This window comes from Panicum hallii, chromosome 3 (genome assembly GCF_002211085.1).
Source record: "Panicum hallii strain FIL2 chromosome 3, PHallii_v3.1, whole genome shotgun sequence".
In the NCBI taxonomy this organism is placed as follows: domain Eukaryota; kingdom Viridiplantae; phylum Streptophyta; class Magnoliopsida; order Poales; family Poaceae; genus Panicum; species Panicum hallii.
The window spans coordinates 61,336,154-61,349,670 of NC_038044.1; the positions used below are offsets into that span (position 1 = coordinate 61,336,154).

General features: G+C 44.2%; 3 protein-coding genes across 13 annotated transcripts; all 3 read right to left on the reverse strand.

The window, feature by feature from the left end:
* Positions 1-878: 878 nt before the first annotated feature.
* Positions 879-3,835, reverse strand: LOC112888096 (cytoplasmic tRNA 2-thiolation protein 2). Of its 9 annotated transcripts, none has more exons than XR_003227717.1 (9): positions 3,477-3,835; positions 2,817-3,165; positions 2,651-2,737; positions 2,432-2,553; positions 2,280-2,358; positions 1,717-2,111; positions 1,427-1,499; positions 1,226-1,298; positions 879-1,129 (listed from the first exon to the last, which is right to left on the reverse strand). XR_003227717.1 is itself a non-coding variant. In XM_025954445.1 (8 exons), exons 1-7 carry the CDS (start codon positions 3,785-3,787, stop codon positions 1,454-1,456), a joined length of 1,389 nt encoding a protein of 462 aa, XP_025810230.1. In that variant the 5' UTR covers positions 3,788-3,835; the 3' UTR covers positions 879-1,298; positions 1,427-1,453. The 9 variants fall into 9 exon arrangements, 4 of the variants coding, with proteins under 4 accessions (XP_025810230.1, XP_025810231.1, XP_025810233.1 ...); XR_003227718.1 differs by having other exon boundaries at positions 1,226-1,302; XR_003227719.1 differs by having other exon boundaries at positions 879-1,298; positions 1,427-1,492.
* A 464-nt stretch (positions 3,836-4,299) lies between these two features.
* Positions 4,300-9,433, reverse strand: LOC112884866 (transcription factor bHLH139-like). Of its 3 annotated transcripts, none has more exons than XM_025950482.1 (5): positions 7,306-9,433; positions 5,519-7,125; positions 5,198-5,425; positions 4,965-5,096; positions 4,300-4,874 (listed from the first exon to the last, which is right to left on the reverse strand). In XM_025950482.1, the coding sequence occupies exons 2-5, from the start codon at positions 5,978-5,980 to the stop codon at positions 4,788-4,790; spliced, it is 909 nt and encodes a 302-aa protein (XP_025806267.1). In that variant the 5' UTR covers positions 5,981-7,125; positions 7,306-9,433; the 3' UTR covers positions 4,300-4,787. The 3 variants fall into 3 exon arrangements, with proteins under 3 accessions (XP_025806267.1, XP_025806266.1, XP_025806268.1); XM_025950481.1 differs by having other exon boundaries at positions 5,519-7,139; XM_025950483.1 differs by having other exon boundaries at positions 5,519-5,715; positions 5,869-9,433.
* A 140-nt stretch (positions 9,434-9,573) lies between these two features.
* On the reverse strand, positions 9,574-12,026 carry LOC112884867 (adenine phosphoribosyltransferase 1). The gene is made up of 6 exons (XM_025950484.1): positions 11,827-12,026; positions 11,035-11,145; positions 10,820-10,912; positions 10,563-10,712; positions 10,269-10,327; positions 9,574-9,891 (listed from the first exon to the last, which is right to left on the reverse strand). The coding sequence occupies exons 1-6, from the start codon at positions 11,897-11,899 to the stop codon at positions 9,832-9,834; spliced, it is 546 nt and encodes a 181-aa protein (XP_025806269.1). The 5' UTR covers positions 11,900-12,026; the 3' UTR covers positions 9,574-9,831.
* Between the last annotated feature and the right edge of the window lie 1,491 nt (positions 12,027-13,517).

Consider the following 13,517-nt stretch of genomic DNA (forward strand, 5'->3'; position numbering starts at 1 on the left):
ATGAATCCTTCAAACAAGAACAAAATATAGCACTTCCTGCTTCTGCTGAGAAGTACAGACCAGAGCAGGCAGCACACCCTGAAGGCTATCTGCCCAACTTGCAGAGAGTTATGGACCATTTTTGTGGTCAATATCTGCATTATTTTATTCTCATGCTTTGAAGTTTGAACGGTGGAGAACATTTGAAAGTTCGAAATATTTGTCAAGCTCTGCCAGATTCCATCAACATCACCTATCAGCAGGCAGTCGGTTTTATAAATCCTGCTCCAACCATCTAAAATGAAAGGTTCTGTAGGCCCTTGCGGGACTTTGTATGCACTTGTGTTGTCATCATTGATGAAAAGCTGGATAAGCCCTTGCACGTTGGCTAGGATTACTGGCCAGGCTTTATGCCAACCCAATCAGATTAAAGTGGCTAACCAAAAGGTCTAACCTTTACAAGCTTTAACCTAATCACTTGTAAGATATAGGTTCCCAATGTTTGACCAGTGTGGGTTCAGCAACACTGAGAAGTGCACATGGATGCAAGCACGCATGCGATGCATTTCACAAGTCTCCAGCACACTTGTAACGTGGTGGTTTGTAGAAGAGACGATGCACTAAATTGCAGGGGGAAAGACAGCCAAAGGTTTAGTAGAAAATGACTTACTGTCACTCACAGGAACGAAATATCAGTTACATGATAATGTAGTGAAAAGCAAGTTGATTAGATAGTTGCGCAAAGCACAACGCAAGGGACAACTTATCTGTAGTGTCATTACCATTTTTGTTTCCTGCAACTCTTAGTATTGTATTCTGTATGCGATGTATAATGTGTATATTATTGTATTCCTGCAACCCTTCAGCCCTACCAAGGACCAGGATGCAGCATATATCTGTTAGTCTAAAGAGTATCCTTCGAATCCAATACAAAGGGGTAAGAGATTACAACAGAAGTAAATATAAGATTTATACAGAAAATGAAAGGTCCAAAATTCATCTTGGTACAATCTTTGCTGGCAGAATAGTTAGCACAGTACAGACCAATCAATATGAAATCACATGGAAGTGGGAAACCTTCAGCTATCCAACCTCTGCTGTCTTCTAAAATCAGTGGAAACTTGCTGGCACGGGATGGTTTGCCTGATCACTATTTCAATTACAGAATACCAGGGACCGAGTCAAGAATGGTAATGTACAATAATTGTAAGGATGTTTCGCAAATCTGAATAAAGCAGTGCCGTACTGGAGAGAAACATTGCTATCCATAGGTATTATGCATGATGTGTGAGGTACAATCAGAAAGGGATCTCTTCTGGCTTTCTTGCACAACAGACAAACAGTAGTAAAACATGTGTCAGTATAAACCAGCACTCTGGTGTTACCATATGAAGAAAAAAACGTGACTGGGTCAACTTTAATCATGAAATCAAGCAACTTTTCTCACAAGTTTGGGTTCACTAAAGTGATAGTTTCAGTTTACATCATCTTCTTCCAGCAGGTAGTCCTCTATCTGATCTCTGAAAGAAACAGTTCGCAGAATCAGAACAAACAGGACATAATATTAGCAAATGAATGGAGTGTTGAACATACAGAGACAAGTGGTCACATAGACTAAACATTATGCTAAGGAGCTGTACAGAAGGTTTAATGTTTTCCTTTAGTATAATAGTGAGAACCTGCTCTGTAAACACCCAGACAATGAGGCAGCCTCTAAAGAAAGAACGTCAGCCTCACCTTAGTGAGCTATTGCTGGCAGATGTAGCGTCCACTTTCTCAGTCCAAAACTTCGGTAGTAGTGAAAAGAAATGTGCATATGTATCTGTAGCAGCTGGTAGAATCTGGAAATGGCAGCTTTGACAACAATGAGCAGTATAAAGATCAATTTTCTTCTGGGCCTTGTGCTTCGTGTTTTCCAAATTCTGGAGTTCCGATTCACTGAACGGGCTTCCACATATCAGGCAGAGAATCTCTGAGAAAGTAGACTCGTTGGTATCAACATTATGAAACTTGGGACGAAGCCGTGATGGCAGGAAATCATGATAGCCGTTTGCTGAGAACTTGTTAAAAGGGAATGGCTTAAGCTTTTGTGCAGTTCTTAAAATGGTATGCTCTCGAGAAGGATTCTCTTCCTGCAAATAGAAATTAGAATATGTTAAAAATTATGGCTTGTGTTGCTCCACAAGATATTCATAAAAGTAGTCACTAGATAAGATTACAGCTTCAGCTTTAGTTCAATTCAGAATAGCAAAAACTTTAAGTCAGTCAGCAAGTGACATGCAAAGAACAAGAGGGCCTACCCTTAGCCGTGAAACAAAGGATGCAACTAAGCTGTTGATGCCACTGCAAGGCCTATCCAGAAGTTGCTGCGTCTTTAAACTGAGCATAGAACCCATTAGAATAAAAGACATTTTGAGGACAACAGACAACTAGTCGAAACAAACAGTCTTACCTATCAAGTTCACATAGCAAGCTAAGCTCTTGGGCCAGGCAATCATGGAGTGGAAGAACCACAGGTACTTCCCACCGTGTATCGACATATTGGACATCAGCTGGTAAAGAGTAGCCTTGCCCCTGGGAAAAATTGGTAATTCAGTCATGCACTCAACTCTCTCTCATGATCTTTGCAACAAGCCAACAACAATCAAGCATCACCAGATTAGCAATATACCTTCACGGTGGCAGATAGCACATGACATGCTATTCCAGAAGCGCATGTCCCTAGCATGATCTTGGTGTAGCCATTTTCCAGTGCAATCTGAGCAAAATATCAACATAATTGTAAGTTCCATACCAAAAAGCACTTGAAAGCATGGACAAGCACTGAAAGGAAGCACCTTCTGCAGTGAAAGCATGCGCAAGCACTGAACAAAGTCGTCCCTCCCTGTCTCATCATCAATCATGCCAAGCACCTCCTTCAGCCTGGCTGCCTTGTCTTTTGATCCGGATGAGAACACGTCCTCAAGAGGGGCAAAATGCACTTGCTTATTGCCCGGGGACAAACTCGACACGATCGACTTGATATCTTCAGTCGCTGTCTCAGTTTCGTGTTCTGGCCTCACTGAAAGGGCACTCTCGTCGACAAACCCAACGCCAACGCCGAAGGCCGGCAGGGCCTGCAAGTTGCTCGTCTCCCAGCTCTGGATTGCCTTGGACTGCATCTCGTGTATGAATTGCAGAGCCACCCTGGGTTGTGCGCCAACACTTCAATTCAATGGGATTATAACAAAACCATGCAAGCGAAGCAACATCTGAACCTAAAGGCTAACTGAACCTAAAGGCTAACTGTTTATCCTACCACTCAATACTTTGTAACAGAGTTCAAATCAAATGCTATAGGATGGCCGTGAGTATTGATCCTTTTCTGTTTTACTAAGCTTGTGTGTATTGATCTTCTCCTCAGTGCAGAATTTTGCCAAACTACCCGGTAGGGAGAAGACATAGTAATGAAAAAAAGGGGGGGGGGGGGCGAGGGTGAATTCGGGAGAATCGGGGACCTGGAGGCGGGGCCGCCGGAGAAGGCGAGGAGGACGGCGTCGGTGGGGCGCACCATGGCGTTGCTGGTGACGGCAAGCTTGAACTTCCCGAACAGGTAGGCCCGGAAGCATTCCCGGCACATGCCAGCGCCCCCGGACACCGCGACGGCCGGGCCGCCGCCGTCGCACTTGCCGCACGTGGTGGTGGCGCCGGCGGCGATCGAAAGCCGGCCCATCCTCTCCGCCGGAGCGCCCTCCTCGGCGCCTGCGGCGGAGGTGGAGGAGCAGTGCGGCCCGCAGCCTGCGCCGCCGCAGGCGGAGGCGGCGGCCATGGCGGGCGCGAGGGAGAGGAGGGTTCGCGGCGGCCGGCGGCGCGTGGGTCTAGGGGTTTGGGATTCCCTTCTCTTTCTCTCTCTTCGCTCACGTGCGCGTGCTAAACGTCTATTGGGCCTCGTTTGGGGCCCATATGAAGTTGGCGAGCCCAAAACGAAACGAAACTAGAGATCACTAAGCCCAACATTATGATTGGATACATGTTTCCTATGGGCCAGGGAATTATTGATGATTGGATGAAAACATTTTTTGGGTGGGAGTTTTTGTAGGAGTAGCCATTGCAAATTGCATCAAAATATTTTCCTTTCACTTTCATCGGCACGGTCTATAATTCTGACCGGCAATTTCCTCAAAAATATATTTTTTCTGTGGTGAATCTCTATCCTGCATAGCTGGCCAATGAAATTTTTCATATTGGTAGTCAAAAGTCTAAAAACATTTGACCGGAAGGAATTTTAACTTTAGAATGGCATGTATTCTAAATTTTATATAATCTGTGCAGTTCCTCTTCTCTGTCTTTGGCGTTTATTGTGTGCATTGCTCTTGTGCAAGAGCAAGACTAGGTTTCAAACGTTTAAAATGAAAGCGCCAAGAGGCGCGATTCGAGCGAACCGTCAAAGGTCAACGAAGTGCGGTGGTGTCTGCTGGTCCTTGGTAGGGCTGAAGAGGCAAAAACTTGTACAGTTTACATAAAGGAAAAAAAGATCTCGGTTTCCTGACAATGTTAAAAGATGCCTCTTCTCAAGACAAAAGAAAAAAAAAATGTCCCGTGCAATTTAGGAGTAAAACCGTCTCTTCATGTAAGTGGTGCAGTAGGCAACTGTAACTCCTTGTCTTCAGAAGTTTCAGAACCTCCGCCTAGCAGGCTGCTTCCTTACCTATGGTCCTTAAATTGTATAAAAAGTTCCAGACTGTATTTTTTTAAAAAAACTACCAGACTGGTTATACCAAGCACATTTCATTGGTAAGTACAAATTCCTTCATCAGGTTCGCGTCTGATCATCTGTCCATGTTCAGATCAATCCCGATGTTCATCCCGTTGTACGCAATTGGGGCATACATCCACATGTCATCCGAGCTCAGGAGCTGCAGATTCAGAAAAGGAAAATGTCAGCGGAATGCGTTGCGCAACAGTATGGATGATGCCAACTGAATCAGACTCTGCAAAATCCTCACCCTGATTTGAAGCTGCAGGAACTTCACATAGTGGACTGCCTCCTCAAGCATGGTGCTGATGTCTACTTTGGTCCCGTTGGGCACCAGGTTCTGCAGAATCTTCAGCCTCTCGTTGATCCTTTCCCTCCTCTTCTGCATAACCGAAGAAGAGCAACAGTATTGTCAAGTTCAGTTATGAAGAGGAGTGATACTTTCATGAACAAACAAAACAGGATGATCATATGTAGTAGTACCCTTGCATAGATGCTCTGGGGTTCAGTTGTTGCGCCGCGGCCTGCCCGAGCCTTGCCTTTCGGACGAGCATCAGCATCTGCAGACTCCAGAGAGGCATTGGAGTCACTGTCAGATGTGCAGCAACTTGTTGGGCTTCCACTCGCGATGGCCATACTCGGATCCTCATCTCCACTCTGTTTGGCCCTCTTCGTTCGCTTTGTTTCACCTCTCCGTGCGCATTTCCGGCCCTGCATTTATTCATTTTATTAAGCATTTACGTTAGTAACGAGAGGTTTCTAGCCATAATACTGATGGTCAAAAGGATAATCATGAATACGTACTCTTGTTTGACCATCAAGTTCTCCAGCCAAGTGCTTTCTCTTGTTGGTAGCACTTACTGAGTTGAGCATACTCATGCTTGGGCCATCCACATCCTCGCAGCTCCGACCACCATTCCCATAAAAATTAGGGGAATGGTTTGAGAACATGTTGACAAACTCAGCTGCACCATACTCCTGGACCGAGCTCAGGTCATCATCTGCAATGCAGGAGCTGATCCTCAGAGCTTCATTTGAGTCACTCAAACAGTAGCCCTCAAATGCAGGTGGGACAGCAAGGCTGCTTCCAATGTTGTCACTGTATGCATTGGAAGCTTGATCGGACCAGGGCAGTTCATGGTGGCCTTCCTCACCATGAGAGGGGAAGGCGCCTAGCAGCTGCGCCATTACCTCCGACTCCTCTCCATGCGACAGAAAGTCGAACTCGGTCCAACCAACCTCAGTGATCAACCCTCCAGCCTCCATTGTGATGTGCAATGGAGAGGTCACGAGTGATTGTGTAGTTTGTTTGTGTGTCTGAGGTGTTTGCCGGATGAAGACTAATACACAACTGTGGAGGTGCTTTTATACTGTTCAGGAACCAGAATTCAGAAAGGTTGCTGGGCATCATCTTCAAATTTTAAAAAATGTGACTATGATTAAAGAAATGGCAGTCCACGGTTGGGATGAAGTTTATGGCTATAAGTTAATGATTAAAATCAACCAAGGCATATCATGGAGATGTGAAGGTTACAAGATCAGAAAAGTTCAACTGCTAGCTGGTAGACATAACAGTGACTTATCCAAGATTACAGTGCCGTGGCCTGTCTGAGAAGAAGGTTCAATGATTGGGGACACTTCACTAATCATTGGTTCATCAAGGGGAGGGAGAGGAAGTCTATGATCTCTAAACAGAGACATGGTTCACCTCAGAAAATAGAATAGAATAAAAGAGTGTAATGCTGGTTAGAGAGATAGAATAAAGAAAACTGGAGATGCAAAGAGAGGCCTGCACGAACATGGTGGAGGGAATCTGAACATTCTTTAGAAATTGAAGGAGATATGCCAACGCCTCCACTGATATCGACGAATGATGCATTCTTCAATGTTGAATGTACTGGTGTTCTTCTGCAGAACTCCCAAAGCCTCAATGATTGTCCGTACTTGCCAGAAGCAGAAAAACAGACTCCAAAGTAAGGCAAAATTTGAAAGTTGAAACACAAACTATGTTAATCCAGTAATTTTTCGGAACTGAACTTAGATAGCAATTAGTCCATTCTTACAACCTCATACAAGGCAGTTCTAAACGAAATTTAGACCACAGCAGTTTACAGGAAAAAGATTGAACAGTGCAAAAGGTTCATCAGACGGTGTATAAAATGCCACCTTTGTGAAGGTCAGCCAAGGGACAAGCTGCACCAAGAATACCAAAGGCCTTAAGAAAACTCAGTTGGATTTTAAATCCAGATTATAGCACATTTTGCGATTCGACGAGCATGTGCATCATCAAAATGGAAGCAGCAATGTAGGTCTCCACATAGGGTGTCAGGTTTCCGCAATGCCCGACAAATCTGAATCTGCTAGAGATCTGCTGCTGATATCCTCATCAGCAGGAAGTGATCTGCCCCCATCTAGCAATTAAGAGCTGCACATGACTCAGATCCACCACAATGTACAAATCAGTTGTAGTTCTGGCATGTCCTCAAAAGGGACTTCTTGCCTCTCTTTGTCAAACAAAAACAGCTAAGATGCTGGCAAGGAAAATGATTAAGGGAACAAGATGAGATTTGTTTATGGCCCACGATTCATACCCTTTAGCTGTATGAAAGAAGCGATGGTGCCTCCGATGTTATGCGGCCAAACTGCACGAGTACACATTATAGAATACCTAAACAAACCAACAATATATCAACAATAACATCAAAACAAAGAACATAACATATGATGATTGCCAAGTAAACACTATGTTTATTTTCTGACTTGCACAACGTTCAACTTCAAAGCATGGGAAAGCCAAATTGCTTGAGGGATCACCTCCTTTGGAGATCCAAAAAGATATTCTCTTTATATCATTTCTTAGCTTGTAAACTAAGAGCAGAAAATGGCACCAATAAATTATGCCAGCTGATAGTGTTGCTTTGTTGTGTTTTCCAGAAGAACAGCTACAGCTTAAGATTAGTATGTTTGCTTGCACAAAATAACTATATCTTGAGTTAAGATCTTTCATGCATTTTTTTTATTCTCACAGAAATAGGAGTACCATGATCCAACATTACTTATCCTCAAAATATGAAATACGACAGGCCGGTAGTTTTGAGAAACAATGACGCAAATAAATAGGGAAAAAAACAAACACATGAAATTGAATATTTAAATTACTTGCGAATAGTCAGTCTCCATCTCTGCACTCACACGCTGCAGTGAATTCTAACAAAGGAATTGTAGGAAGGCCGAAGGCAGTTGTATACCATAACAATATTTAATGATCACCAAACACAAATTTCTGTCACTTTCATTGACAACATGAATGTGCCATTGTTTATAACTTTGATTGTATTGATTGACTTACACAAATGCTAACATGTTATTATCCTCAGAAGCAAAGTTCTATGAAGGGTTGAAGATGAGAAAACAAAATAATCGCATTGGAAATAAACCATGAGAAGGTAATCAGTAAAAGCTGAACCAAAGAGTAAACTAGTCAAGCAGACTTTCCTATTACCGAATTATGCAGCCTCTGTCCTGATAACTTGGGCAAGAACAATGTCCACATATACAAATTGCAGGGGCAAGAACTATGTACCTTTGATGCAAATTGCAGGAACAAAGAACAAAGTCACATTAGTTCGTGAAAAACATGTGTATAAGCAGGAACATAGCCAAATAAAGTCAACTAATCTCCTCATTAAGATGACATAAGAGAATATATTCCAAAAAGATTCCTCCATTTTAACTGATGGGGAATTCATCATGCTCAGAAAGAGACAATGAGAACTTCTGCTTGATTTTATTAAATTAACACCATTTTTGTAACCAATAGAAACACAAGTGAAGGGAACATCCATGGAGATTGATTTCACAGGGATTCATTGGCATCCAGAACCATGAAACAAAGAAAGATCAATATTTGATCAACCTCATAAAACTAACAATTCACACCCACTCTGATCACAAGTACACCAAAAAAACAATTACTTCAAAAAAAAAAGAGAATGAGCTTCCATGAGACAAGGCAAAGAAGTCAAAGTAAACAGATTGACTTTCAAAGGAAAATAGAACAAACTACAAGTCAGAGATCATATACAAAAAGTTCATTGTCAAACATAAAAATAACAGATGATTGGAAAACCAATTGCCGAATACATATCAAACTTCAAGTCAAATATGAGTTATACTCATCAATCAGGATGTTCACCAGAAAGCAATAACAACTCATTTAGAAACAAAAAGTTGATAGGCAGATACCACCGTACTCTAAAATTATTCAGTTAAGGCAGTACTCTTTAAGGTTCAGTTAAGGAAATAATTCTCCTTTTAATAAAACATACAAACCGATAAACATGTCACAATACAATTAACAGTCTCCTCCAAAAGCACCTTTCACAGATAGGTAAAGTCTAATCATACAAGACTCAAGGGAAGGACTGCACAATGCACTCCTAAATGTTTCACTGACAAGCATAAGCATGCTCGAAGTTAATATACTTAGTCAAATGTTCACAATCCTCATCACCTGAGCAACAAAACCGCATCCACATGTTCAACCCTGTGAAGGCCAAGGATTTAAAAATTCAAGTTGCAAACAGGAATAATCAAGACCAAATGCCACTTGGCATAAAAGGAGATGGCAAAAGGCATATGAAGTAGACACGCATGAAACTATCTAAATCAAATATGAGCAGTGGTCAGGGAAAATAGCATCCATGATCATCAGGGAAATATAAACTCATGACCACCAGGCCCTCAAATCACTTCAGAAGCCTCAAATCACTTCAGAAGCCCATCTCCAAACATCAACCACTATTACGATGTGAGTAATTGCACCAAGAAACAAAGTACTGCTACTAGCAACAACAACAAACTCCAACAAGGATTAACCTCAATTGATGTGAATAATTGGCACTGGTTTGACATACATAAGCCTTACAAGGACCAGCAATCATGTCCACATTGACAAATAATTCATGGCCTCAAATTTAAAGATAAAACTTTATTAAACATCAGCTAGGAACTAGCCAATGTCACATGAGATACTCTGTCGTTTCCAGAATGATTCTAGAGAGGGAACATCAACGGGGCCAACTCTGAGACATCCTAAGTTGTGTACTTGTGTTTCATCATGCTCCATCCGCTTTCACAAGGACAAAAACGGGCCTGTCCCCTAGCTTGTCACGGCCCTAAAATACAGCATACAGTTAGAATGGTAAACAAAGATAATTTCTCATAACAGGCACTCTAAATGTTTTCCATCATTAACTAGCTTCCATTTTACTCCTAGATAATTACTATAATTATTTAGCTGTGGAACTCTGACACCTGAGATGGTAGTGCCATCAATATATACTTGAAAAATTAGATAATCTTATGAACTTCCAGACAGGACTTCAATTGTTCCCTTCCAGTCAAGTCATAATCTCTGATATTTTACCCATTTGTATGATGGAAGTTGCCAGGAACATAGTATACGCAAACAGAAACTCCTAGTAAGAGCATGACAGCAACTCTAGTAAGAGCATGACAGCAACTCCACTATGGTATACAAATAATGTTATACCTTCAATTCCGGCAATTCAATGACACAAGCACACTCAACCACCTTTGCTCCAACACGCTCTGAAAAGGAAAGGGACACAATTGAAGTAAATAAACCATCATCATAGAATAAACAATAGAAAAGCGACTCGAAGTGAGAGAACAGAATAGTAACCATGAAACAATAAACCATCATACAATAAATCAACTTTGCTCGTTTAGGATGATTTTTCATGATAGAAATATTTAGCTAATTGGTTTACAACATTGTGTACACAACAGAAAAATCAAAGTAAAACTGAAGACAGGAGCTCACCAAGAAGTTTGACAGCTGCACACAGTGTTCCACCGGTGGCAATGAGATCATCGACAACAAGTGCTCGATCATTAGCCTCCACAGCTCCAACATGCATTTCTATTTTGTCAGTGCCGTATTCCAAAGAATATTCTTCGGAGATCACCTCACCTAGTAAATAGATAGATGGAGATTGTTAACTACTTCATTCATCTTGAGCTCTGAGCATTGTCATTCAACAATAACAATGCTAAGCTGTTAACCGTAGATATACAGACCTGGCAACTTCTTCGGCTTTCTCAAAGGTACAAATTTTGCACCTATGGCTAAAGCAATAGGAGGGCCAAAGATAAAACCCCTAGCTTCAACACCTGTTTTTCATGGCAACAATATAAGAGAAATGTAATGTTCTTGATTGCATTGCTTACAATCTGACCTTTTCATCCTAAGATCATCAGATGACAAAAAAAAAGGCTGCATAAGTATACATTACCAGCAACTACGGTGATCCCTTGGTCCTTGTACCGCTCAACAAAGAGGTCGATTGTGTCACGGAATGCCTTCGGATCAAGGAGCAACGTCGTGATGTCCTGAAACATGATCCCTACAACGAAACATAAAAGAATGACGCGTGATTACAATGAACAAGTGCTGAGATTCCCCCACAGAGAAGTATCGTTCCAAAAGGTGGAGAACACCACACTGTGACATGTCATAGTGGTAACGGATCATGACTCTAGTGCTCTCTTCACAATCCAACTTAGTTCTTATATATTTTTAGCTCAAAACTGAATAAGATTAGAGCCTGGCCCTTAGATTATCTAGGCTAAAATTTGAGACTCTTTTACCACCCGGCTCCCCAGTAGCCGATCCCCACGGGCTGCTAAGCAGCACGCAGTTTGCATGTGAAGGTAAACAAATTAAAAAAACAGCTTTTTTTTCTTTTTGCTTGGCCATCACAACTACTCTGTTTCTACTTTTATATTGTTCACCGCTTTAGTAATATGCCGTGACGCCAGGTTACGCACTTCAGTTACCGCTAGCTCCGGAATCCCGCGTACGTCAGCCCCACGATGCTACTCCGTACTAGTACTGGATAGCAAATCTATGCCACGAACAGTCACGAGTCAACGGCGGGCCACCCCGCCGCCGCCGCCGCCGCCAGCCGCAAGCATGATCGGTCGAATCGAGCAGCCCGGAACACGTACCCACCCCACGCAACTACGCGAGCGAGCCGTAGGGAGAGCCGAGAGGGTGTTAGCGAAGCGGGGTGTGGAGGACCGACCTGGCTTTGGGAAGTCGGGGATGACGCGGATGGAGGACGCGATCCCCGCCACGCGCGCGTCGCCGGACGCCATCGCCACCGCCGCCCCGCGCCGCCGCCGCCGCCCGCCGGTGAGGCGCACGCTCGATCCGGTGGCGGAGGCGGGCCCGTGCGGGGGAAAAGGCGGCGCCGACGCTGCTGCTGCTGCTGCTGACGGGAGGAGGCGGAGGCGGGGCTGGAACCGCAGCGGCATGCTCCTTTTTATCTGGGCCTCGCATCGGGCCGCTGGCCCCGGTCCGTTATACCTGCGCGTGGTGGCGCCGTCTCCGTCCCCATCCCTCCCGACCCGGGCCCACGGCCAGTGGCTCACGGCGCGGTTTCGGAGTCGCTTTCGCCGACGCCGCCATGTCCTGGTGGGGCCCTGCGCGCCGTCAAGTGGGGCGCGCGTGGTTCGTGCCTCCACCCACCAACCACGGGCCGGCGGCCCAGGCGCGCGCGTGCGTGGGGCCGGACCCACGGGGGTGGGGTGTTGGTCGGGTGACATGTGGGGCCCACGACGACGCCGGGGCGGCGGCTCGGCTCATGCCGTCATGCGGTGCGCCGTGTCCGAGCGAACTTCGGCCTGGATTTGGGCATTGCATCAGCCAGCCGGCCGCTGCTCCGGACCAGCAGCTGACCGCGTGCGCTTTGGGCTTTTGGCAGTAAAAACCTCACTCAAATTCAGAAAGGAAAAAAATCAAGTTCCGAAAGGGGAAAACTTTACTAGCTACTCCTACAAATAACGTATTGACAGGGACAATGTTCATTTTGGTCGGTGATTTAGGGCTGGATAACGAGCCAGCTCACTAAGATAACGAGCTGGCTCGGCTTGTTATCCTACTGAGCATAAAAGTTTGCTCGGCTCGGCTCGGCTCGTTCCAGCTCGCGAGCTGGCTCGGGTAGCTAGTGAGCCAAACACTTGTATACTCTCCCAGATCATATATATCCGTACGGATTAAATAAAAAAATTAGTATAACATATGGTTTCATTTTCATAGTTTCAGTACTCTATATAATTTTACAGGTGATACTTCCATGATTCATCGACCATATATGTTCCATCAATAACATACACCTATAAGCTAACCTATCATAATTAAAGAGATTACAAAATACTGAGTCTTGGTCTCTCAGATACATAAATTGATCGGTCTATTTAATGGATATTGGACAAGTACAAAGGTACAGAGAAAATATCAAGTCTTGGATTGTAGACAGACGTAGATGGAAATTATGTTGGACGCGTAGCTAGTTCGGCTCACGAGCTGGCTCGAACTCGCTCGTTATACTAACGAGCATAAAGTTGTGCTTGGCTTGTTAGGAATTGAACCAAGTCAAGCCGAGCCGAGCCGACCAGCTGCGAGTCGAGCGAGCTAGCGAGCCGCCGTCAATTTTTCCAGCCCTACGGGGATTAGAGGTGATGTGGGCAGTAAGCCAGTAACTAAAGAAAGGCAAGGACGAGAAAAGCCCATCCCCTCAGTCGCCACGGACACGGTTGGTTTCTCACATGCCCCTGCTCAACTTCAGGCAACCGGCAAACCCTAAGATTTGGTTTCACGCATTTCAGACATTCAGTCCAAAGCCGTACGGACTAGCCACCCGCATCTTTGACAGCAGCTACCAAAAACAAGAATTCGCAATTCTAATTCTGCGTTTGGATTGGACAGCTGCAA